This window comes from Carettochelys insculpta, chromosome 14 (genome assembly GCF_033958435.1).
Source record: "Carettochelys insculpta isolate YL-2023 chromosome 14, ASM3395843v1, whole genome shotgun sequence".
NCBI classification, from domain to species: Eukaryota; Metazoa; Chordata; order Testudines; family Carettochelyidae; genus Carettochelys; species Carettochelys insculpta.
The window spans coordinates 6,611,793-6,637,419 of NC_134150.1; the positions used below are offsets into that span (position 1 = coordinate 6,611,793).

Below are 25,627 nucleotides of genomic sequence, written 5' to 3' on the forward strand. Positions count from 1 at the left end.
CATGCAGAAAATGAGCTGGTCATTCCAGCTCAGGTGGTAATATCCAAGGGAATTCTGCAGCATCACAGTTTATAAAAGGTTTAAAAATAGCTTTGCCAGTATTGCTCATGGTATAACCATCTTGTCAGTAACAACAAGAAGTCCTGTGGCAGCTTATAGACTAAGGCTATGTCTACACTAGCCAAAAACTTCGAAATGGCCATTTGCATGGCCATTTCGAAGTTTACTAATGAAGCGTTGAAATACATATTCAGCGCTTCATTAGCATGCGGGTGGCCGTGGCACTTCAAAATTGACACGGCTCACCGCTGTGAGGCTCGTCCAGATGGGGCTCCTTTTTGAAAGGACCCCAGCTACTTCGAAGTTCCCTTATTCCCATCTGCTCATAGGAATAAGGGGACTTCGAAGTAGCCCGGGTCCTTTCGAAAAGGAGCCCCGTCTGGATGAGCCATGCGACGGTGAGCCGCATCAATTTCGAAGTGCTGCGGCCGCCCGCATGCTAATGAGGCACTGAATATGTATTTCAGCGCTTCATTAGTAAACTTCGAAATGGCCATTTGTATGGCCATTTCGAAGTTTTTTGGCTAGTGTAGACGTAGCCTAACAGATATTTGTCAGATGCATGTATTTGCTCATGAAAACTTATGCTCCAAAATATCTGTTAGTCTCTATAAGGTGCCACAGGACTTCTTGTTGTTTCTGAGACAGACTAACACGGCTCCCTCTCTGATACATCTTGTCAGTGGTTTCCCAGAAGAGCCATTACTGAACTGGAAGCACTTTTGTCAGAGTGAAGCGACTACTGGGTTTGGAAAAATTACTGTGGTCAAAGTTGCCTAGGACAGTGACTGTTGGGTGAAAGCTGGGGTTGGGAGAGCGGCTGGGGAGAAAGGAGAGCATTAGGTTAGAGTGGGGAGCTCTGGGTGCCTGGCTCTGGAGGAGGGAAGGGTGATTGGGTTAGAGCTGAGGTGCCTGGCTCTAGGGGAGGGAGGCAGACTGAGCTAGAATGGGAGGACTGGGGGTGCCTGGCTTTGGGGCCGGGGGGGCACTGTCCCCACTAAACATTTGGAAATCTGGTTAAGTGACCCACGCTGTCAGAACGTCAGTAATTAGATGCAGCGCTCCCGTTAGATATTTTCTCAGTGATTATCTGAACAAATGGATTTTTCCGCTGCCTAAGTGGCTCCTGGAATCATGGTTAAAGCCCGCCCCGATCTGACAGGGCGCCCCTATGGGCGGGCATGTTATTCCGTCCCCGCATCGCCCCACGGGCCCGACAGGAGCTGCCCACCTCCAACAGAGAAATCAAGCCACGCCTATGGAGGTCACACGGCTCCCCCTACGGCGCGCGTGCGCGCGGCCGGGCCCTCCCCTTTGGGGTTACACACATGGAGATACACATCTCATAGACTGGACGAGACCTCAGGAGATCATCGAGTCCGGTCCCCTGCCCTCTCGGCAGGACCAAGCACCACCCCCCTTCCTCCCCTTCTTTCCTATTTGCCCCAGATCCCTAAATGGCCCCCTCAGGGGCTGAGCTCACACCCCTGGGTTTAGCAGGCCAATGCTCAAACCACTGGGTTGTCACAACCCCGTCCCCCAAGACCGGTGCGTCACTAATTCCCTCCCTCCACCGCCCTCACGAAGCGACTGCCCCGGCAGCGGTGAGGTCACACCCCTTATCCCCCGTTTCCCGTGACTCGGGGGCTAACCATGGGGCGCCGCACTAAGGCGCTTCCATGCCCGGGATCCCCTGGCCCATTTCGGAGTCACACGCCTCTTTTCCCCGTCCCGGAGCGGAGACTCACCCGCTTCACTCAGCCGCAACGGCTACTAACCGCTTCTCCCGTAACCATGACAACACAACCGCGGGCCCAGAAGCCCCCGCGCGGCGGCCTGTGGCGCGCTGGAGCAACGGCATCCGCCGCGTCCCCGCCCCTGGACCTGACCAACAAAGAGTCAGGTGGTCTGCGGGTGGGCGGGGCGAGCACTGGAGGCGAACTGGAAGTAAGCTAGGTTAGTCCATGGCCTCGTGTGCTCAGGTACAGGGCTGCCGGGGGTGGGAGTGGTGCTGCCGCTGCTGCCGGCAGTTGTGGGGTGTACGCGCATTCGGAGCGGGTGCAGGAGACGAGGCTGCATGGGGGGAGCAGGGTCTGGGCAGGACCTTGGGGGCAGGCAGGAGAGTCTCACAGTCGGGGTGTGGGTCTAGGAGGGAGCTGAGGGGGTGGAGCAGGCTCGTGGGTGGGGTGTGAGGGGGATGGAGAGTGCTGGAGTGGGCTCAGGGCTGGGATGGAGTTATGGGGTGCGTCCCTGGGGCAGCTCTCATTTGGTTGGGGAGGGGAGGCGAGGCAGGTAGCTCTGCGCTGCCCCATGCTCACGTGCAGGCACCACTCCCCAGCACATATGAGCTTTAGAGGCTGGTGCCAAGGAGGCCGCTCTTAACCCAGGCCCCCTCGGCTGCAGCGTCTAAAGCCCTTTAATCCAGCTCTGATGCTGGGGGCAGAGGAGCGTGCCTCTCCCGCAGCCTCCTGGAGGTGCACTCCACCGGCCCCAGCAGGGAGCTGGCGGAGCTGGGGCAGAGGTGCGCCCTTCTGGCCTCAGCAAGGGCCAACCAACCAGGAGCTGCTGTGGCTTGGGAATGGGGTCTCTTTTCCGAGCTGTGGCAGCTCTCTGCATGGCAACCCTGAACCCAATCCTGGGGTTTTTAGGCAGCTAGCTGCACAGCCTGTCATCTTAGAGGGAGCCTTTCTGAAATAAAGGCACGTGCATATGATTGCTTGTTAATCACAATAAACACTGTGGTGTTCCTTTAGAATTATTTTAAATCTGAATTATTTTATGTGTGTGTGTGTGTGTGTAATACATATATATATATTTAGAATTATTTTAGAGTGCTTTCTGCCTGTGGGACAAAAAACATCTGTTAGCTTGATGAGTCCTATCAGAGAAAGATATAACAAGAGGCAATTGCCAGAAATTGAAACTGCACAATTTAAATCTGAAGGTGAGGCATACATTTTTAACATATCTAAACAATTTACCACATGTCATGGTGTATTGCACAATAATGGCAAATTTTTAATCAAAGTTGGATATTTTTCTCTAAGATGGTCTCATTCACATAGGAATGAGATCAGGGGAATCCCTGACCTGTGGTCATAAAACCATAGAATCCTAGGGCTGGAAGGGACCTCAGGAGGTCATCAAGTCCATCTCTCTACCTAAAGCAGGATTAACCCTATCTAAATCATCCTAGCCAGGACTTTGTCAAGCTCTGGGACTTAAGAACCTCCAGGGGTGCAGATTCCACTATCTCTCTAGGTAACACATTCCAGTGCTTCACCACCATGACTGCCTTATGAAGATGTCAGGCCAGAAGACTACAGTAATCCACATAGACCCCTCTGTCTCTTAGTCTATGAAACTCACCACCCTCCCACTACATAGACCTACCTGCCCAATCCCGTGACCCTCACTCCCCATATACTCCACACTCTGTCTAGAACTATCTCAGCCCAAACCCCCCCGCCCAGTCCCATCTCCAATAATCCTCACTCCCTTTATACCCCTACCCTCTGCCAAGACCCCATATTCCCCACAGTCAGCAACCTGGGGTAACTTGAATTCAAGATGTTTAAAAAATAAGGAGTTGGTTGGCTCATTTGTGTTGATTTTCAATAAGGCATGAGATTCCAGAAAAAGAAAGGAAGGAGAGTCATAGAGTTCATGTCACTCATCATGGATTTATGGAGAATAAATTTTGACAAACTAACCTGATATAATTTGGTTTCTAAAATTAAATTACAAAATGGGTTGATAAAGGTAACTGGTGCTGCAACATACATGGACTTATATAAGGCAGTTTAATTAGTACCTTGTGACATTTTTATTAAAATGTTACAAAACTAACCTGGCACACATTAAATGGATTAAAAACTGGCTAATATACAGGCTTGATAGTTACAAAAGGAAAATGTCATTGATTGAGTGAATACAAGGATTTATCCTTATCTATATTTAACATTTTTATCAATGAGATGGAAAAAACCAAATCACTTGAAACTTTAAAGGTAAATAATAGAGAGCAGGTCTGTTGGCCTGAGAACAATCTGGATTGCTTGGTAAGGTAGGTGAAAGTAAACAGTATGCTTTTAAGTATGACAAAATGTAAAGTCATGAATGGAAGACCAAAGAATGTAGCCCTCTTAGTTATACCCATGTTCTTGATAGTCTTAACATATAGGAGTTGGATTTCTTTCCTTTAATTCTTATTTTTCCTCAACAAAAAGAGTGAACCTTATTCTCCCAGTTTGTCCCAAGTGTTGCGATGCTCACAAATTTCATTTCCCTTGTAGAAAAAGAAAAAAAATCCAGCATTTTGTTTACTATAGCAAAAAAACCTAAACCATAATAAACCAAACTTAGAGTGGCTGAAGAAGGTGTAATGCAAATTGCTCTAGCTTTCAGTAGGGATGAATATGCCCCATTATTACTAGGTGACTGAATCATTCTATTGTGGGCGTATTACTTTTATATTCAAGTCCTTTTAAGGTACCTATGCGCATGATAATATAAATACTGTTTTCTCCCAAAAGAAATCAGGGTGGGGAGAATCTCCATTGAGCTATGGTTGGCCTTGACAAGGCAGTGTGAGAATATACTATCCAGGTTTTACTCTGATCCTGAAGTTACACGGGCTGTGGCCACACTTGGCCAAAACTTCGAAATGGCCATGCAAATGGCCATTTCGAAGATTACTAATGAGGCGCTGAACGTTCAGTTCAGTGCCTCATTTGCATTAGGAGGCTTCCAGCCATGGCACTTCAAAAGTGCCACTTTTGAAAGCACGCGGCTTGGTGTGGCTATATGGGGGTCCTTTTCGAAAGGACCCCGCCCCTTTCCAAATCCCCTTATTCCCCTCCACTGAGGACCCCCGTGTAGCCGTGCTGATCCACATGCTTTTGAAAGCGGCGCTTCTGAAGTGCCGTGGCCGGAAGCATCCTGATGCTAATGAGGCGCTGAATATTCAATTCAGCGCCTCGTTAGTAATCTTTGAAATGGCCATTTGCATGGCCATTTCGAAGTTTTGGCCAAGTGTGGCCACAGCCAGGCTGAAACAATTAAAGGAGAGCAAGGAGAAAATTTTCTACTTGTTTAATAAAAAATTACTCAAAAGTATAACCAGAAACCTGGGACCAGTTTTTCACAGGGTGTGTAGAATGTATAGGTTTCTTGACTTGTGTTCTGTTGTAAGGGCTGCACTTGTTGGGTAAGAAAAAGTTATAAGTAAAACAAGTGCACTTATACCACCTATAATCAGCTTCTTGCTTTTTGGAATGAATTTCTGATAGGAAGCTTAGGAGAAATGTTTGTTTTTAATAGTAACGTACACATACAAATTCTGTAAGGTAGGAAATTAACAGGGTCAGAAAGCTTAGACTAGAAAACTATTGGCATGAGAACAGACCAAAAGAAAGGACAGGGTCAGTAAGGAGAAATCATAATTCAGGGTAAAAAGTGGGATACTTCATGGGTAACACCCCCACTTTAGTTTTCTTGTATGTAAATAGCCTTGACTTATGCAAGTGAATAAATAGAATGAAACAGCAAAGCTACTATTCCTAACAAAGTGGTGTATGGATTTCAGTGCAACTTGAGTGAGTGATAAGAGAGAATCAAAAATAGGCATATGTTCATTCCTGCTGTGATCAACAGGAGGTGGGGAAGTGGAGGGTGATGGGGAGATTCAATCAGAAAGAACAGGGAGTAGTACTGCACAGTTACCTCTGGAAGAAGGCAGCTCTGAATTATATCAGGAACATAAGAACATAAGATCGGCCATACTGGGTCAGACAAAAGGTCCATCCAGCCCAGTATCCTGTCTGCTGACAGTGGCCAGTGCCAGGTGCCCCAGAGGAGGTGAACCGAAGACAATGATCAGGCGATTTGTCTCCTCCCATCTGTCTCCAGCCTTTGACTAAAGGCTCGGGGCACCCTACTTTACCCTTGGCTAATAGCCATTTATGGATCTAACCTCTGAAAATTTATCAAGCTCTATTTTAAACTCTGTTAGAGAGGCGGCCTTCACAGCCTCCTCCAGCAAGGAGTTCCACAGGTTGACTGTGCGCTGTGTGAAGAAAAATTTTCTTTTATTAGTTTTGAACCTACTACCTATTAATTTCATTTGGTGTCCTCTAGTTCTTATATTATGGGAACAAGTAAATAACTTTTCAATATTCACTTTCTGCACACCATTCACCCTGCTGCTGCGTTGATTCAGCACTTCCCACATCTCCTAGCTGCCTTGGTACCACATCTGCAACTAATGGTATCCACCTGCAGTCATATATCTTCATCTGCTGCTGTCAGCAAAGATATTGAGCAGAATTAGCCAATAGCCTACGAGGAAGAATTATACAGGGAAGCTAAGAGAAATACTGAAAAGTGTCATTAGTACATTAAATATGTCCATGCAACATCTTAAAGTAACCTAGTTATCTTATTAAACAAGCAAAATAATTTATTAGGTGATGAGCTTTCATGGGGCAGACCTACTTCCTCAAAGCTGGAGATATCTGTAGATCTGAGGAAGTAGGTTTGCCCATGAAAGCGCATCACCTAATACATTATTTTGTTACTCTTTAAAGTGCTACATGACAGCTGGTTTGTTGTGTTAGAATACACACTAACATGGCTACCTCTCTGTTATTATTAAAAAAAGCATAATTTTTTGGATATAAAATATGCGCCCAAGTCTTCAAATGCTCAAATGGTGTGTAGCATTGACTGTTCTATGCTATTTTTCAGGAAGCGTAGTATTTCTGAAAATGTGGTGGTACTTTACTGCATTTGTAGAGCAAGAGAATGTGCACATTCAGGGAACAGATCTTGTGTGCATCAGGCTGGAAGCAAATCACTTTATTCATAAACAATAAGAAGTCCTATGCCATCTTATCGACTAACAGATATTTTGGAGCATAAGCTTTCGTCGGCAAAGACCCGTTCCATCAGATAGGTATTTATTTATTTCCCTTTATTCATATTAGTAATGACACTCCTGCCTGCCGGGTAAGGAGCATTACATCAGATTCTGCTGGACTATTTTTCTGGGATCGTATCCATTTAATAGCTAATATAGCTGTAGGGCATTCAAAGCAGTAAATTCAGACTGATGCCAAGTTGTGTTGCTTCTGATCTCAAGGATTAAAAATACCTCTCTTCCCATACTCAGAGGTGCAGTAGCATTATAGTTACATTTAAGCATGTTCAGCCAACCATAAAATATTGAAGGACTAGTGAAATTCCATGAAGTGATGAGACCCAGTAGTTCTGGGATACCACTTTAAGCCATGGATGTGTGAGTATCTAGCTGTCACATTTCTAGGTGTAAAATCTGTTATACTTTTTATATTATTTACATAAATCCTGCACTCTGGTCACTTGTATTTCTTGCCAATTTTTTATGGTTGCGTAAATTGTGAGTTCTTTGGGCTAGTGATTCTCTGGTTCTGTTTCTAGTAGGTTAGTAATATGAAGCCTTGTTGTAAGCAGAAGTATTTTGTGTATAGGTAAGGACTGATGACTGCTGGTACCCCAGCAGTTTCTTGCAACTGTGCAAGTTTAAACAGAAAAAAATAAAAAACTTTAAAATCTCAATTTTTGTGCAACTATGAAAATGTAAGTTGGTAAAAGTAGAAAAAAGCTTAAATATTATCAAAATTAGAAGGAAAAAAAAGAATTCTGTAAAGCCTAAACATGCTCAAATGCTTCACAGGATTAAATACGGTTTTCTGGGGTGGATTGATTTAGTGGGGAGGGATAGTTCAGTGGTTAGAGGAGGGATAGTTCAGGGTTATGAGCTTAATCACTGAGGGGGCCATTTAGGGATCTGGGGCAAATAGATGGAAAAAAAAAAAATCTGTCAGGGATGATGCCTGGTCCTGCCAAGAGAGCAGGAGGCTGGACTCAATGACCTCCCAAGGTCCCTTCCAGTTCTATAAGATGATTTAAATGATCAAATCGCCAAGGAAGAAAAGATCATTGATTTCAATCAAGATACCAGAAAAAGACTGACTGTGCTTAAGGCGCACTTAATTTTGTAGTAAGCCCCATTTAACTCACTGCCACGTCTGGTTTTTTGAGAGAAGTATAGAAGGGGGTTCCCGTTACCAGTGGGGCTAGGGAAGTCAGCCCATAATGTTTCCTCCCCCTGCTGTGCAGAGCAGTGCAGCAGTGCTCCCGTGGCGTTTCAAAGGGGCCCGGAGCTTGAGCCGCTGCCACTGCTGCTTTGAAACACTAGGCCTTGGAGCAATTGTCTGCTTTGCCTCCTCCGTCAACGGGCCTGACTGAGTTACACTAAAGTAAAATAGTAACAGAGAGGGAGCTGTGCTAGTCTGTATACTATCAAAACAAAAAGCAGTCAAGTAGCACTTTAAAGACTAGCAAAATAGGGGATAGACTTGTGGCATCACCATCGTGGTCTGTGGCCACAATGTTCCAAAATAATGGGTATGTATAATGTAATGTACAGTAGGAAAATGGCAGTTGCAACTGACAACTCTAGATTTCTGTTGCTGCAGCTTTCTGTATTGTATATGTGAATTATAGTCTAAACCTAGCTATCTGATTAAACGAGCCATGTGGATTACTGAAGATCAACTTTTTTTTTTCCCCTAGCAACGTCCAACACAATAAACAGCTTGGAAATTTAGTAGTCAAATCACACTTCTGTAGGTTGAACCTCTCTAATCTGGCACTCTCTCGTCCGGCAACGTTCATAATCCAACATGATTTTAGTTGGCCAGAAGACTGCTTATCATGGGTATGGTCAGATTTCCCACAGTCTGTTAAAGCTTGTTTACAGCCACCAATCCTGGCTCTGTGTTATTTAGCTATTATTTACCACTAAATGTCTTCTAAGGACCCAGTAAGTAGTGGAAAAGTTACAATATTTATCTCCTGTAGCCCGGCAAATTCTCTTTTTTGGCACCAGTCAGGTCCTGAGGGTGCTGGACTAGAGAGGTTCAACCTGTACTAAAAGGCACAGAGTCATGAGGAATGATGAATTGCAAATTCAAATTACTAATGATTTGTTCCACTCAGCTATATCCACATCTTCATCCACATCATTTTCTGCCAGTGATCAGTTTTCCTGATGATGTTTCATGGTTGCAAACAAGCCCTGCATGTCTTTCACTGCTTACTTTTGACACATTTTACTTTTTGCTCAGGGATTGAATTTCTTCAAGACATTCCCAGAAGCCATGATAGATTTTTTGTGGCAAAAGTGTGGGAAATATAGGAAGCTGTGTGTGTGCTGAATAATGTCTTCTCTTTTTCTTTCTAGTCCACGTCCACTCCATTGTTCCTTCCTATGCTGGCTTGATCCTTTCCTATGTTTTGTTTCTTTAAGACAGTGCCTTAACAAACTTCTCTGCTCTGCTTGGCCAAGGTTTCCAACCACGTAAGTACAGAACAAAACCAATCCTATCCAGCTTGTCTTCCTTTGCACATTAATTTTCTATTTCTCAGCAAATTAAAATGTAAAAGCCCAGAACTTTCAAGAAGCAAGAGCTAGTATTTAGGCTGGACAAACTAGAGCTGTTAATTCATTTTTGAGACTGTAAGTGTATGTGTAGCTTGTTTGTGGTGAGATTTAATTGTAACTGTTATTTTTAAATGATAAATTTTAGTATTTTATTAATTTAAAAAAATAAAAATAAAATTAAATACATCTGTTTTTTATTTTTAAATCATTGATATTTATCCATCCTGGCAATTACAGTGATAAATACAAAACAGTGGCAGAGGGGGAATTAAATAGTACATAAGAAAGGGGAAAGAGATCTTTTCATGTGAGGTTTGAAAAGAAATGGGTGCTGGGGAGGTGATAGATAAAGGGAAACAATTTTAGGTAGTTGGAGCAGTAAAGTAAAAGGATCTTTCACCACTAGTGGTGAAGTTAGGGGTGGGGAGGAAGAAGAACTGAGGCAGAAAGAAGAGGACTGTGCAGAATGAGCAGAAGAAGACATGAAGGAATTAGAAGAAGGCTGGGTTTTGACCAGGTAGTGTTTTCAGAATGAGGATTGCAGTTGATCTTGAAGGTAACAGGGGATTAGGGGTGTTGGGAACGTGAGACCATGCTTTAGGGTGGGCAAAATCATCCTTCATGTGACAATCTGGAGATGGGATTGGAGCACAAATAATCATAGAAAAGTAGCACTGGAAGGAATGAAGTATGGTCCTATGTGCTAAGGCAGGACCAAGTAAACATAAACCATCCCTGAGAAGAGTTTGTTCAACCTATTCCTTAAAACCTCAAGTGATGGGGATTCCACAGCCTTCCTTGGAATGCTACTCCAGTGCTTAACTACCCTTAGTGTTAGAAAGATTTTCCAATAATGTTATCAAAATCTTCCTTGTTTCAGATTAGGACCCCTCTTGCCCTGCCGTCACTGGCCAAGTATAGCAATTGATCAACAATCCTTTTTAGGAACATATTTGAAGACTGATATCAGGTGTCCTGATCAGTAGTCATATTGCAAGGTTTTTTATGTTTCCTAAAATGTCCGGTTTTCTTTAAAAAAAAAATTCCTTTCTGGGAAGGAATTGCAATAAAGAAACCAAAAAATGGTAAGTATAGATTAGGATTTCATGAAGGGTGGAGTTGACAATCAAAATTTTTGGGCAGGTGATGATAAACAGACCTGCATTTTGGGAAAAAGTCCAACTGCAGATCTTAACAGTGAAGTTTCCCAATCTTAGACTGACTTTCCTGGTTCTGTGTTGGCATCCTGGTTTCCTTCTATCTTGAAATTTTACTAAATCTCAGTAAAAAAAAAAGAATAAAATTCCACTTCATTTTAACTGGATTATTTTGTTTTAAATTTATGTTCAGTATAATATAGCCTGCAAAACAGAGGGGCTCCAATAATAGCATGCATGTCACCTATGTTTTTCTTTTTTAGATTTCTGGTTGCCATGGCTGCTGTTGACAGTTTCTACCTCTTGTACAGGGAGATTGGTCGTTCCTGCAATTGTTACATGGAAGCACTGGCTTTAGTTGGAGCCTGGTATATGGCCAGAAAATGCTTCAGCATTGTGTGTGATTCTTACAGCTTGATCAGGTTGCATTTCATCCCCAGGCTGGTCAGTAGGCCTGATTTGGTCAAGCAGTATGGAAGATGGGCTGTAGTCACTGGTAAGAGAAGGCAACAGTGTATTTTCATCTGGAAGAAAGTGCTACATGTCTTTGATTTGAAAGATGCATTTCACTGTTTGGGCTTTGTAATTATCTCCCCTTTCATGCTACAGGTATTATATTTTGTGGAGCTATTTTTTCAGCTGAATTTGGAGCTTTCACTGTAAATACTGACCCTGAGATCACAGCATTGTCAATCTCTCCATCAATATTTTTCCTCCCTTTTAAGCAGAGGATCCAGTCTTTTAGAGCTTAGGGTGTCCTGCTAACTGTAGTTGTGCTCTTACAATCTGCCACAACCTCTTTCATTTAATATTACTGCCATTTTCTGCTCTACTTAGCCACTTTGCTGCTCCCGTGTACACAGAAGCCAGTTGACATTTAAGAAGATGAGTAGAGACATCTAGTTGAAAAATGACTGTTAGAGGAACACAATGGCAGGTAGATATGTACTCAATATCTTGTTGACACTCTGTGTATAACGACTTACACAAAGTACTCAGATTTGACTCAAGGTAAAATTGTCACTTCTGATATCCTCTCTTGACCAGAGTCGCCTCAGTCTGCTAGACCTGTATTCTAAACTCCACACCACTCTATAGATTACATTATTAAGATTTGGGGTTTTAACTGACTGACAAGTTTCTCTCTGGCATAGTTTTACTGAGATCAGGGTTGATCACTTCTTTCTTATCACCTTAAGGGAGAACATGTCTTAGGCTGTGTCTGCACTAAGACAAAACTTCGAAATGGCCATATCGAAGAATACTAATGAGGGACTGAACTGAATATTTGTTGCCTCTTTAGCATTAGGATGCTTCCAGCCACGGCGCTTTGAAAGCGCTGCTTTCAAATGCATGCGGCTTGGTGCGTCTACATGGGGGTCCTTTTTGAAAGGACCTCGCGCCTTTTGAAATCCCCTTATTCCCCTCAGCTGAGAGGAATAAAAGATTTTGAAATGTGCGGGGTCCTTTCAAAAAGGACCCCCGTGTACCCGAGCCGAGCCACATTAGCATGGCCATTTCAAAGTTTTTGTCTTAGTGTAGACGCAGCCTTAATGAAATACAGTTGGAACCTCTCTAACTTGGAACACTCTCATAGGGCAAACTCCATAATATGACATGATTTTAGTTAGCTGGATGACCACATATCACAGTCATGGCCAAGTTTCCCATGGTCCCTTCAAGTTTGTTTACAGCCACCAGTCCTGGGTCTCAGTGTTCTCTCCATGCAACAATTTACCCCTAAATGTCTTTTAAGAGCCCAGTAAGCAGTGGAAGTGTTGGTAATGTGCTAGAAAATATTGACTTCCCATTGTCCGGCAAGTTGTCTTGTTCAGCACTGATCAGGTCCTAAGGGTGCCAGACAAGAGAGGTTCAACTTGTAAGTAGAAACAGAAAACTGGAGTCATGATACTAGTAGTCATATCTCCACTTTACTATCTTACTTTCTAGGTAGCACAGCTGGCATTGGAAAAGCCTATGCTGAAGAACTGGCAAGCTATGGTATCAACATTATCTTAATCAGCCGGAGCAAAGAGAAGCTGGAGACTGTAGCTAAAGACATAGCTGAAACTTATGACGTTGAAACTGCTGTTATAGTAGCAGATTTCAGCAAAGGTCGTGAGATTTACTCTTCCATTAAGGAAGCCCTCAGGGACAAAGACATTGGGATCTTGGTGAATAATGTAGGAGCGTTTTATGCATACCCAGACTATTTTACCAGCTTGTCTGAGGATAAGCTGTGGGAAATTGTCAATGTAAATATTGCTGCTGCAAACATGATGGTACATATAGTGTTGCCAGGAATGGTAGAGAGGAAAAGAGGCGCAATTGTGAATGTTTCTTCTGGGTCCTGCTGCAAACCCACACCACAGATGACAGCATATTCAGCCTCCAAGGTAAGACAGGGTATCAAGTTTAATGTTACATTGTTGCACAATCATTCAGAGGAACAAAATGTGACATTTCCTAAAGGAGTCATTCAAATTTCATGGGTAAATTCTACTTGTCTCGTGTATCATTAGGGTTTTTTCAGGGCCAGAACATGACTGTAAATGAAGGCCTATATCATAGGGTTTATGAAGGGACCATATTGCAGCAATAGCTCCAGGGAAAGTCCTACCTCCTTGACAGAGTTCTGGGAAACCACAACCCAAAGTGAATATTGTATTACTATGCCTCTTGAGCTTCACTGGCCTGTGCAGAGAAGTGTGAGGCTATTTATTTGTCTTGTGATAGTGCTCAGGAATTCTAGTCATGGATCAGGACACCATTTGGTAAATACTGCACAAAAATGGCTTTACCCTGTTGGTCTACTTAGAGTGGCTGGGTGTCACAAATCATACTAACCTGGGCCTTCTTGAAGCTCTCAGACTGTGATTGTGTGCAGGGATGCAAGGCGCAGAGAAGATTCTTTGCCTTTTCCTTCTGGACATCCACACAGGGCAAGTCCCAGGACACTTCAGATGTTTTAAGATACCTTCTAGCAAAGTACAGTGTTAGAAACGTTTAGGTTATTGTCATATAATACTATTTTTCAAGAATGTGACAAAGTGTTCCCATAATTTGCTGTGAATTACAGTAATCTAGTAAACCTCTAAAATTAGATTAGCATAGCTACTTGCTGGTGGTTCTTTTTGCTGTTAAGTTCATGCTTTATTAAATGTCAGTTTTAGAACAGCAAATGGCTATTTTTATGTAAAATTTACAAAAAAGGATGTGCTTTAATGTTTCACGTACCTATATATGGAATTTCATGTATTGATATTACAAGTTTTTGCATAGAAGTTTTAGTAGTGATCAAAATTATGGTGATAGCAGATCTAGTATCCCAGGCTGCCTCCTCCATAAAAGACCCCATAGAGAGGTAGGATTACTAAGGCCCTAATTCTATAAACACTTGATTGTTTAAGCATGTAACTAATCCCGTTCACTTCAATTGTATTACTAACAGGCAAAGTATTTGCAGGATCAGGGCCAAGGCTGCCAAGGGTTAGAGAAGCACTAGTGTGACAATGGATATTGCAGGTTCAGTTTCTGCTTCAACATATCATTTTTATTTTTAAAGTGTTGAGGGTGAGGTCTGTTTTTAATATTTAGTTTATTTCCTCTCCAAAAGCATAGTGAGGTTGGGAAGGGAAGATGACTTCCTTCTATATCCAGCGATCAATTGTGGGAGAAAAATCCCATGAATCATCACCCAGAAGTGAAGCAGCACTGGAAGTATTTGTGCATATATGGGAATGCAGGATCCTACTGGCTTGCCACTTAGTTACCAGCATTATGCACTGATCTGGCAAACGGGTGGCTGGCCATGTACCAGAGTAGCAGCATGTAACATTCCAGTAATGTTGTTACCATCATAAGAGTGCACCAATTCTATTTATTGGGCTATGCTTTATCTACATAGTCCATACTATCATGCTTATGATGCCAATGGTTAATTTTTACATTGGGAAGCAAAATGAGCTGAGGAAGGTGTTTGCATGTGTATAATTTTACACATAAATAGTTCTGTTAATGTCAGTGAGAGAGACACATGTGAAATGTTAAGAACATATGTAATGTTTCCATGACCAGGACCGAAAGGACTACACAGAGTATTATCTCATGCACCAAGTAAACTGGGGGGGAAAAACAGGTATTAAAGAAAAAGAAGATTTCATTTGTGAATTCAGGTAGTGTTGCAACTATAGTGAGCTTATATACAACAAAAATGTAGCCAGAAGCTAGTGTATTTTAAAACTAATTGGGTTTGCCACTGTTTGCTGGAAAAACAAATGCTGAAAACTGGAAATCGTGGCTATGCTATAAAGATGTATTTTGGATTTTGTCTAGTAATTATGTCAACATAAGTTTGTTTGTTTTTTTTTTTTAAAGCCCTTTTGTCAAAATAGTAGTATAACAGTATTCTACACTAGGACTTTATCCCCCAGTGCAAAACTGTAGAACTCTAATTTCTGCATTTATCTAACTAGGCCTACTTGGACCACTTCAGCAGAGCACTACATTATGAATATGCTTCAAAAGGAATCTTTATTCAGAGTTTAATCCCATTCTTAATTGCCACAAACATGACACAGTGCAGTGATCATGTTCTTTCAAACAAGCTTTTGTGTGTGCCTTCAGCTAAAGTATATGCACATCATGCAGTGTCTACCCTGGGAATATCCAGAAGGACTACAGGATATTGGCTCCATTCTATTCAGGTAACATAATTTATCCAACATTAGTAAGTCTCTCTTCTCTTTCACTTGAACGAAAATATAATCTTGTGGCTTCCATTGATTTTCATGGGAGTTGAGGAACTAAAACTAGTGCAGTGTTCTGGACATTTTTTCTAATCTGCAGCACAAACCGATCAACTGAAACCAAAGGCACTGCTCCACATTTTGGACTGTTGCTATGTTTAATCAAATTATCACTAGACAACATATTCTGTTGAGGAGGAGAAGGGGCATCTGACTGCTGCTAATTTGCAGCCCAGATAGGAAAAAATGCATTAAAGTTCTTTTGCATCTCTCTCTTAACATTTCAGTTCTAACTGCATGATTACAGTTCAGTAATTGTTTTCATTGAATTACATATAAAATGTCCTGAAAATATATGTTGTTAAAAAAACAAAATCCACATCTTTACAGTCAGGTACCTGAAAATGTGTCCCCCCTATTTATGGTAGACTTTTTAAAATTGAACAATATGCATCCATAACCTCCTTTGCAAAGGGACTGGCATGAGCACTAAGACCACATAGTTAATTAGATCATTTTGTTATTGGAGTTTTTGAATAAACTGTAAGATATATGTGAAGAACCTGATTTTACACCTGTATTAAGTTCTAAATGTGTCAAATTTTATGTAGTTATAGTATTTGTTTATAAATTTCATATACTGTAGTTTGTTCTATTTATGTAAAATGAATGTTGATGTTCAGAAGTTATACTTCCACTGCAGTTGCAAAAACTTCAACCTGAAACAGAACACAACTTTTAACCTTTTTCCTCCCTCCTCTTTTTATAGTTTCTGCTTGCACAGTACATGCCAGAATGGTTCTGGGTTTGGGGAATGCAGACTCTCAACAGTGCTCTACGTCAGGATGCCTTATCCCACAGAAAATATTAAGAATATCATCTAGGAACTAGCAGTGTGCTAAACTACTGCAGTGACCTAACTTGTGCATTGGAAGAACTTACAAACAAACAAGTTTTCTAGCATGCTTTCACCACCCCCTAAACAACCAATATATGTATCATAGTTACCAGAGAACCTTGGATCCTGCCCCTCTTCTTGTACTGCTGAGCAAGAAGTAACTGTTTTTTTTTGTTGAATTTAGTTCAGATAGTTAAATTTCTGAGTCTCTTGTGTTCATGAATCAGGCTGAACAGTGTGCTGATCCTGCATGGCATTGAAAGCTCCTGCTTAATGCCCATAAATCCTAGTATAATGAATGAGAATTTAGATAGCTCAGTGTTCTGCAAGATTCAGCACTGGAAGAATTGGAAGAGAGCCCAAATCATGTGTTTATAAAGACAATCTCAGAATTTTAAATCAGCTAAATCTCTTTAGAGTGGAAAATCTTGTTATTGTAGGTGTTAGGTATAGAGAAGAAGTTATGTTGCCTTTGGAAAACAACTTAAGATTACTTTTCAAAACACATAGAAAGCAGTCAAGCAGTCTTCATAATTAACTCATTTGTGAGTGTCTTGTACCTCCAATATGATAGAAGGGCAGTAAAGTTCAGACAAAAATGTTTGCCTGCTTTCCATAAACCAAGTGTGAAGGATATGAAACATTTTCCAAATGGATAATCTATTAATAATCTGATATGTTTGGAATTAATATTCAGATTACTTAAATCCATAATTTAAGGTGGAGCCTTAGTTTTTAATAGGTCTATTTAAATTTGTAATGTTTGTTATTATGTAGCTTTTGCTATTTTCTCTCCTCCTGATATTGTATATTATGGTGTTAATACTCACGGAAAAATCTAAATTTGCTGGGAATCAGATGTGGTTTGGTGTGTGTTTACTTTTTTTTCTGCTGTTGTCTACATACAAACCCCATGGTAAGTGGAATCTGAATTATGAACTTTTGATTTATCACTCAGTTTCCTATGGAAGATCACTAAGATTCTGTATTGGCACCCCTGACCTGTTATAGTGAGATCATTAACGTATTGAATAATTAAGTGGTAGTAATTTCACATAACAGCTGGCAGAATAGTATAGGCAAAATTTGGGTTAATTTCTAATTCATTTTAATATATCTGCTACCCATGAGAACAGGAATTGCCCCCTATATTCCGTGCTGACCTTTATTATGGGATACCAGACTTAAGCTGTGTCTACACGTGCACGCTACTTCGAAGTAGTGGCACTAACTTCGAAATAGCGCCCGTTGCGGCTACACGCGTCGGGCGCTATTTCGAAGTTAACTTCGACGTTAGGCGGCGAGACGTCGAAGTCCCCAACCTCATGAGGGGATCGGAATAGTGCCCTACTTCGACGTTCAATGTCGAAGTAGGGACTGTGTAGACGATCCGCGTCCTGCAACGTCGAAATTGCCGGGTCCTCCATGGCAGCCATCAGCTGGGGGGTTGAGAGACGCTCTCTCCAGCCCCTCAGCTCACTGGTGGCCGCGTGGAGCGGCCCCTTAAAGGTCCCCTCCCCCTCCCTTCCTCTGCAGGAAGCTGAGGGAACGTGCAGGCTGCAGCCTGCACACGCGGCCAGCCTGCACCACCCTCAGCCCCACAGACCTGCGATGGCTGCCCGGCAGCCCCCCCAGGGGACCCCCCCCCAAGGGGAGCCAGGGCAGCCAGCCCAGCCAGAAGGGCAGCCAGGCTGGGAAGCGGCAGCGGGGCCCCTCCTGGACGGAGGCCGAGCTGCGGGACCTGCTGGGGCTCTGGAGCGAGGAGGAGGTGCTCCAGGTAATGGGGAGCAAGAGGCGGAATGCGGATGCGTTCGCTCGGCTGGCCGACGGCCTGGCTGCCCGGGGTCACCCTGCCTGCACTCCTGACCACGTCAGGAGTAAGGTCAAGGAGCTGCGGCAGGGTTACTCCCGGGCCCGGGATGCGGCCAGCCGATCTGGGGCCGCCCCCGTCACTTGCCCCTTTTACAGGGAGCTCAGGGACATCCTGGGCTCCCAGCACACCTCCTCCCCTCCGGCCACCCTTGACACCTTGGCTGACGAGCCCCAGCAGGCCCTGCAGACGGAGTCCGCCCCGGAGGCAAGCCCCGCACCCCAGGGGCCCCCCCCGGAGGCCACCCCTGGGACATCGCGGCAGGAGAAGGAGGAGGAGGGGGCTCCTCCTCCGCAGAATCCAGCCTGCAGATCCTCCTCCTGCCATCCCGGAGCAGCAGCAGGGCCTCCGCCCCCCGGGGATCTCCGGACCATGGGAGCGGACCGACAGGTAGGTACCCCCCTCTGGTGGACACCCCTGGGCTTGAGGGGCGGGGGTAAGAGAGATGTGTCCAGGGCCCCCCACATGCTCACATGGCCATGGCCCCAAGGACATCAGGGCCATGGCCCTCACAGCACTGCATCCATCAGCCCTGCCCCCCCCGACCCCGCATGACAGTGCCATGCCCCATCCCCGGGCCAGGGGGGAGCGGAACCTCGAGGGGCCCCCGGGAGGAGGGGGTGGGACACCCCGCAGCAGCAGCAGCATGTGATGGAGTGGGGGGAGTGCCAAAGGGAGACTCAGGCTACATATGAGCCACAAGAGCGGAATAGCTCCCAGGGGCAAAGGAGGATCCTGGGGCTACAGCTGGCAGGTGACACCTCTGCCCTGAACAAACAGGAGGGAGGAGCCAAGCTGGCTTGGAATTGGGGGGCGAGGGCGGGGGCCACAGGTAGAGGCTAGGGGAAGGGAGAGCTGGAAGGCAGCCAGCCTGAGGAGGGGGAAAGCTGCATCCCCGAGGGGCACCCCTTGGGGTCTTCTCCCCACGACGGGTTGGAAGGACTGTCTCTTCCGACAGCTGGTGCTGTCACTCCTGGCAGAAACTGGGCATCTGTCGCCTAAGAAACCTCTCCTGCTCTCAGACCCTGCGGGGTGAAGTGAGAGTCGCTCCCACCAGGGGATGGGGTGCAAGGCAGGGGGACCCCTGAACCCCATCCATCACAGCAGCATCTCCCGGGGACGGGGATGGGGAACCTGCAGCACAGGGCTGGGGGGACAAAGGCCACAGCTCGGGGCCCACACTAATGCCTGTCTCCATTCTTCTTCCCCCCCTCCTCTCCTGTGTCCTGCACCCACACCATCAGAAGGACCGGAAGAGAGCGCCGGTGAGGCGTGAGTCGTCCCGGAGAGCCCTCCGGGACCATCGCTCCAGGGCAGCCCCTCGGCCGAGGACCGACCGGCCCCACGGCGGGCTAGACGGCGGACCCTGCGCCTCCAACCGCTGACGGTGACGGACCCCCAGCTGCTGGCCATCCACTGTCGGCAGCTGGAGGTCGCGGAGCAGCACCTCCAGCTGCAGGAGCGGGCGCTGGCCTGGCGCCAGGAGGCATGGGGGGCCTACATGGACACATTTAATCGCCTTGTGGACTACCTGGCCCCCCATGCCGCGCTGGCCGAAACATCGCCCGCCCTGCCTGCTCCTGCAGCCCCACCACCAGCTGCTCCGCCCGTCGCCGTCCCGTCCGCCGTCGCCCCGCCACCCATCGGCGAGGGCCGGAGCGCCGACGGACCCCTGGAGCCACCTGACACTCGCCGGCCACCATACCTTCCGGTCCAGCCTGCTCCCACCCAGCCACGGACCAGGCTGCGAGCGCGGCGGGGCTCCTGGCCGGCCACGCCCAGTGCCAGGCTATAGGGGCAAGGGGCCCGGGACGTGGCCCCCCCCTTGTATATAGTTGGACCCTGTTTTTTTGGCCCCCCGTTTGCCCCGTCCCCCCCATGTAAATAGTTCTCCCCTTTATCCTCCCTGGTTTTCTTTTTATTATGGCAGACAGTTGTTTCTTTGTATTGTTTTATTTTTGTACATATTGCTTTTGTTGAACGTTTGTACTGAGTTTTCTGTTTGTGGTTCACATATTTATTTACGTAAAAAAAAAAAAGTTTCGGAAAGCAAAATAAAAGTTTACGTTCAGCCACAAGTGCGTGCTGTCATTTGTCCAGGACAAGTGGGAGGGGGGGCGGTGGGGTGCTCCATGGTGTGGGCGTTGGGGCAGGAGTGTGGGGGAGGAAGGGGCGGGCAGTAGGGGGCCTGGGCAGAGTTCACCCCGTGGCCTGTTCATCAAAGTGGGCCCGCAGGGCCTCCCGGACCCGGGTCCCTTCGGGGTCCACCTGCCGACTGGGGGCAGCAGGTGGCTGGACGTGTGCCCTGGCGGCCTCCACAGCCCAGCCCTGGAAAAAGGTCTCCCCCTTGCTCTCGACCAAATTGTGCAGGGCGTAGCAGGCACCCACAATCTGGGGGATGTTGTTGGGGCCCGCATCCAGGCGGGTCAGGAGACATCTCCAGCGTCCCTTCAGGCGGCCAAATGAGCGCTCCACCACCTGGCGCGCGTGGTTCAGGCGCTCGTTGAAGCGCTCCTGGCTAGCGGAGAGATGGCCCGTGTAGGGGTGCATGAGCCACGGCTGGAGGGGGTAGGCCGCATCTGCGATGACACAGAAGGGCATGGTGGTGTCCCCCAGAGGGATCTCCCGCTGGGGGATGTAGGTCCTCACCTCCAGCCGGCGGCACAGGCCCGAGTTCCAGAAAACCCGGGCGTCGTGGGTGCTGCCAGGCCAGCCCACGTAAATGTCCTGGAAACGTCCCCGGCTGTCCACCAAGGCCTGGAGGACGACAGAATGGTAGCCCTTTCGATTGAGGTATCGTCCTCCACTGTGATGCAGGGTGCGGATGGGGATGTGAGTCCCATCCAGAGCCCCGAAGCAGTTGGGGAAGCCCAGGGTGGCAAAGGGGGCGATGGTGGCATCTGGGTCCCCCAGCCTCACGAGCCTGTGCAGGAGCATGGCGTTGATGGCACGCACAACCTGCAGAGAAAGCACATGGGACAGCCCCAATGAGGGGTGAGCAGGGTGTGCGTGGCCCTGCCCTCCCCTGCCCTGGCCCCCCTGCCCTGCCCTGGCCTCCCCCCACCCCGTGGTTCGCTTACCTCCATGAAGACAGCCCCGACGGTGGCCTTGCCGACACCAAACTGCTGGCCCACAGATCGGTAGCTGTCTGGAGTGGCCAGCTTCCAGACAGCGATGCCGACCCGTTTCTGCACTGTGAGGGCACGCCGCATGGCAGTGTCCTGGTGCCTGAGTGCAGGGGTGAGCCACTGGCACAGCTCCAGGAATGTCTGCCGGGTCATCCTGAAGTTCCTGAGCCAGTGGTCGTCGTCCCACTCCCCAAGCACCAGCCGCTCCCACCAGTCGGTGCTGGTGGGGTAGCTCCACAGCCGCCGGCGTGTGAGGCGGGGGGTGGGGCGGGGTGCTGCAGGGGTGGGGGTTGAGCCCTGCTGCCCTGGGGGCATCTCCTCCCCTGGGGCAAGGAGGTGCTCAGCTGCCTCCCGCATGGCACGGAGCAGGGCAAGCCCTGCTCCTGCCGGGAGGGCTGGGTGGACCTCTAGCTGCTGCTGCTGCTGCTGGGGGTCCATGACTGCGGTGCCCGGGGTCTGTGTGCCTATGGCTCCTCAGACCGCGTGCTGTGCAGGCTGAGTGTGTCTGGGAGGGGCCCTTTAAGGGAGCGGCTAGCTGTTGCCCTGGAAGCGCTAGTCCGCCCTGTGACCCTGTGTGCAGCTGTGCCTGGCATCCCTATTTCGATGTGTGCTACTTGGGCGTGTAGACGTTCCCTCGCTGCGCCTATTTTGATGTTGGGCTGCGCAACGTCGAAGTTGAACATCGACGTTGCTGGCCCTGGAGGACGTGTGGACGCTACTCATCGAAATAGCCTATTTTGATGTCGCCACATCGAAATAGGCTACTTCGATGTAGGCTTCACGTGTAGACGTAGCCTTAAAGAGCAGCACCAACAAGAACCAGGGGAGGAAGGCAGGCCATGTAGGAATACTCTGCACCTCTTGCACAGCAGAGGAGCGCTTCATGGCATCAACAAGGACAGAGAGTACATGGGTGCACCACTTACATAAATCCATTACTCCAAATCCCAAGGAAGACCCAAAATGATGTAATAGAGCCTGCAAAATAACACTCCTAATTCTTTCGTGCCAGCCCTGCATTGGAAAAAGCAGGATTCTCCCTCACTACCCAACTCCCACTTGCCAAATTCGACACATTAACACTTGGTATGAACAGGGAGAGCATTACAAGGACTGCTTCCCTTCCTTTGATGTTCGTAATTATCTCAGGCAAAACACTTAATATCCCCCACCCTTTATCTCTCTCTTTCAGTTCTATGTACTTGATTTGTCAGTTTTTATTGCAATTTTTAGGACCTCTGTACTACATAATTGATTCTGGACTGGAAATACTCTAGATCTGAAGAAGTGGGTCTGTCCTACGAAAGCTCATCACCTAATAAATTATTTTGTTCGTCTCTAAAGTGCTACATGACTGCTGTTTTGTTTTGTTAGAATACAGACTAACACGGCTACCTCTCTGTTACTATTCAAGATTGACTTATGCACATGCAAAAATAGTGTATACAAACTGTATGCTTCTTTAAAGAAAGACCAATGCTTGTCTTAATCCTTAAAGACTGGCTCTTGAAATTTTTTCACATCTTCAAATGTAAGCACATGAATAGACCCACTGAACTCAAACTATTCATTTCCATAAGTCTTTGCAGGAACTGGGCTCCTACTCAGTGACCTATGAATAACCAAACTTATTTTGCCCATTCTCAAACTATATGTAAGAACGTATTAAATCAGAAGTTTAACTAAAACTTAAAAGCCAAATACATGCATCCAAGGGCTGCAAACTTTTGAAAAGTAATTGAAATCTAGTTAAATACTAATAAAGAATGATATAAACATCATGTGAATGCAACAACAAATAAAAAGTCTGTAGAAACTAAATACCTGTGCCAGAGCTCTTAAAAACTAAGAATTAGATACATAAAAGAAATGGAAGGTTAATGACGGACTGCACTGAAAAGGGCATATGAATAAGTGGGTTTGAAAGATGCTAATGAGGCACTGAAATGAATATGCAGCACCTCATTAGCATAATGACAGCCGCAGTGATTTGAAAGTGCAGCTTTTCAAATCGCGTGCTGCCCGTGGAGATAGGACCTTCTAAAAGGATCCCCCCCCCCAGTTTTCAAAAGCCCTTCTTCCTATCTGGTGTTAGGGCCTCCACAGGCGGCGCACGATTCGAAAAGCCTCACTTTTGAATCACTGTGGCTGCTGTTATGCTAATGAGGTGCTGCATATTCATTGCAGAGCGTCATTAGCATCTTTCGAACCCGCTCATTAACATGTCCCTTTTGAAAGGAAGGTGTTCATGTAGACACAGGGGAACATAATAATGTATTAGGTGATGAGCTTTCATGGGACAGACCTGCTTCTTCAGATCTGGAAAATCCTGAATAAGTGGGTCTGTCCCACCAAAGCTCATCACCTAATACATTATTTTGTTAGTTTTTAAGGTGTTACAGGACTGTTTCTTGTTTTGTGAAGATACAGACTAACACTGCTACCTCTCTCTGGCTCTGTGTACACTTGCATTCCTCTTTCAAAAGAGGTATGCAAATGAGAGAACTCAAAAAATGCAAATGAGGTGTAGAAAAAAGGGAAGAAGGAGTCCTTCAAAGGTGGGGTTTACTTTTGAAAAAGCAGTGTCTACACTGGTTTTCTTCTTTCAAAAGAAGCTATTTTGAAATAAGTACACACAAATGAGGTGCCAATATGTAAATCTGCCCCTCATTTGCATTTTTGCTTTCCCTCAGTTGCATGCCCCTTTCAAAAGAGGAATGCAAGTATACACACAGCCCCAGAAAAATTAAAAGGTAGAAATTTAAGAAATAAAAAAAAAAAAAAGTTAAAATAAAATACCTGCAAGCTGCATGAAAACTGCAAAGACACTACAATAGAGGCTCAACTTAAATATATACCCCCAAATATATACCCCAAACAGAGGATGAGAACCCAAAAAGTGCCACCATGGCTTAACAACAAAGTAAAAGAAACAGTGAGGGTGCCTCTACATTTGCATTCCTCTTTCAAAAGAGGTATGCAAATGAGGCAAATAAAAATGCAAATGAGGTATAAATTTTCATATTTGACACCTCATTTGCATATTCTGATTTCAAAAGAGCTTTTGAAAGAAGAAAGCCAATGTAGATGCTGCTCTTTCGAAAGTAAACCCATCTTTGAGAGAATCCTTCTTCCCATTAAGTAAAGGGAAGAAGGATTCTTTCAAAAATGGGTTTACTTTCGAAAGAACAGCGCCTACACCGTGGCTTTCTTCTTTCAAAAAAGCTCTTTTGAATTTAGAATATGCAAATGAGGTGCTGACTGTGCAAATTTATACTTCATTTGCATTTTCAATATGCCTCATTTGCATTCCTCTTTCAAAAGAGGAATGCAAGTGTAGACGGACCCTGAGAGAGAAAAAGGCATTGTTTAAAAGGTGGAAGTTAAGCCTAGTAATGAAAATAAGCATAAACTCTGTCAAATGAAGTGTAAAAATATAATCAGGAACACCAAAAAGGAATTTGAAAAACAGATAGCCAAAAGCGCAAAAGTACAACAGAAGCAGGAAGCCTGGTAAACAACCAGGCCGCAGCTACACTAGCACCCCCTCACCGTTTCAAAAGGGGGATGCTAATGAGCCACTTTGGCAGATGCTAATGAGGCACTTCCATGAATATGCAGCACCTCATTAGCATAATGGCAGCCAGGCGCATTTCGAAAGTGCCGCTTTCTAAACACATGCCACTGGTGTAGACAGGGTTATTTCAGAAGGACCCCCCCCCAGATTTTGAAAGCCCCTTTTTCCCAAAACCAAATGGGAAGAAGGGGCTTTCAAAATGCGCGTGGCTGCAATTATGCTAATGAGGCACTGCATATTCATTGCAGTGCCTTATTAGCATCTGCCAAAGTGGCTCATTAGCATCCCCCATTCGAAAGCAGGGGGGCTAGTGTAGCTGTAGCCCCAGTGGGGCCACTGGATGATCAGGATGCTAAAGGAGCACTCAAGAATAAGGTCATTGCAGAGAACTAAATGAATTTTTTGAATCCCTCTTTAGGGCTGAGGATGCCAGGGAGGTTCCACAATGAGAATCATTCTTTTTAGATGAGAAATCTGAGGAATGAGATTGAGGTGTCATTAAAGGTTTTGGAACAAACTGATAATCTAAACAGTAATAAGTCACCAGGACCAGATGGCATTCATCCACGAGTTCTGAAAGAACTCAAATGTGAAACTAATTGTGGTTTATAACCTATCCTTTAAACCATCTTCTGTACCCTATGACCAGAAGATAGCTAATGTGATACCAATCTTAAAAAAGGGGGTCAAGAGGTGATTCTA

At 45.7% G+C, this 25,627-nt stretch overlaps 1 protein-coding gene across 4 annotated transcripts in view; it reads left to right on the top strand.

Moving 5' to 3' along the window:
* Window positions 1-17,564, top strand: part of HSDL1 (hydroxysteroid dehydrogenase like 1) — an 86,582-nt gene extending 69,018 nt beyond the window's left edge. Inside the window, exons 1-7 of one of the 4 annotated variants that reach the window (XM_075008515.1) lie at window positions 2,895-3,004; window positions 6,808-7,015; window positions 9,347-9,463; window positions 10,968-11,200; window positions 12,655-13,100; window positions 15,180-15,410; window positions 16,222-17,564. In XM_075008515.1, the coding sequence (XP_074864616.1) occupies window positions 10,981-11,200; window positions 12,655-13,100; window positions 15,180-15,410; window positions 16,222-16,323 (999 nt within the window). In that variant the 5' untranslated portion in view covers window positions 2,895-3,004; window positions 6,808-7,015; window positions 9,347-9,463; window positions 10,968-10,980 and the 3' untranslated portion in view covers window positions 16,324-17,564. Of the gene's footprint in view, window positions 1-1,985; window positions 2,043-2,894; window positions 3,005-6,807; window positions 7,016-9,346; window positions 9,464-10,967; window positions 11,201-12,654; window positions 13,101-15,179; window positions 15,411-16,221 lie in introns of those variants that run through there. The other 3 variants (XM_075008516.1, XM_075008514.1, XM_075008517.1) reach the window with 3 other exon arrangements.
* The last annotated feature ends 8,063 nt before the right edge of the window (window positions 17,565-25,627 follow it).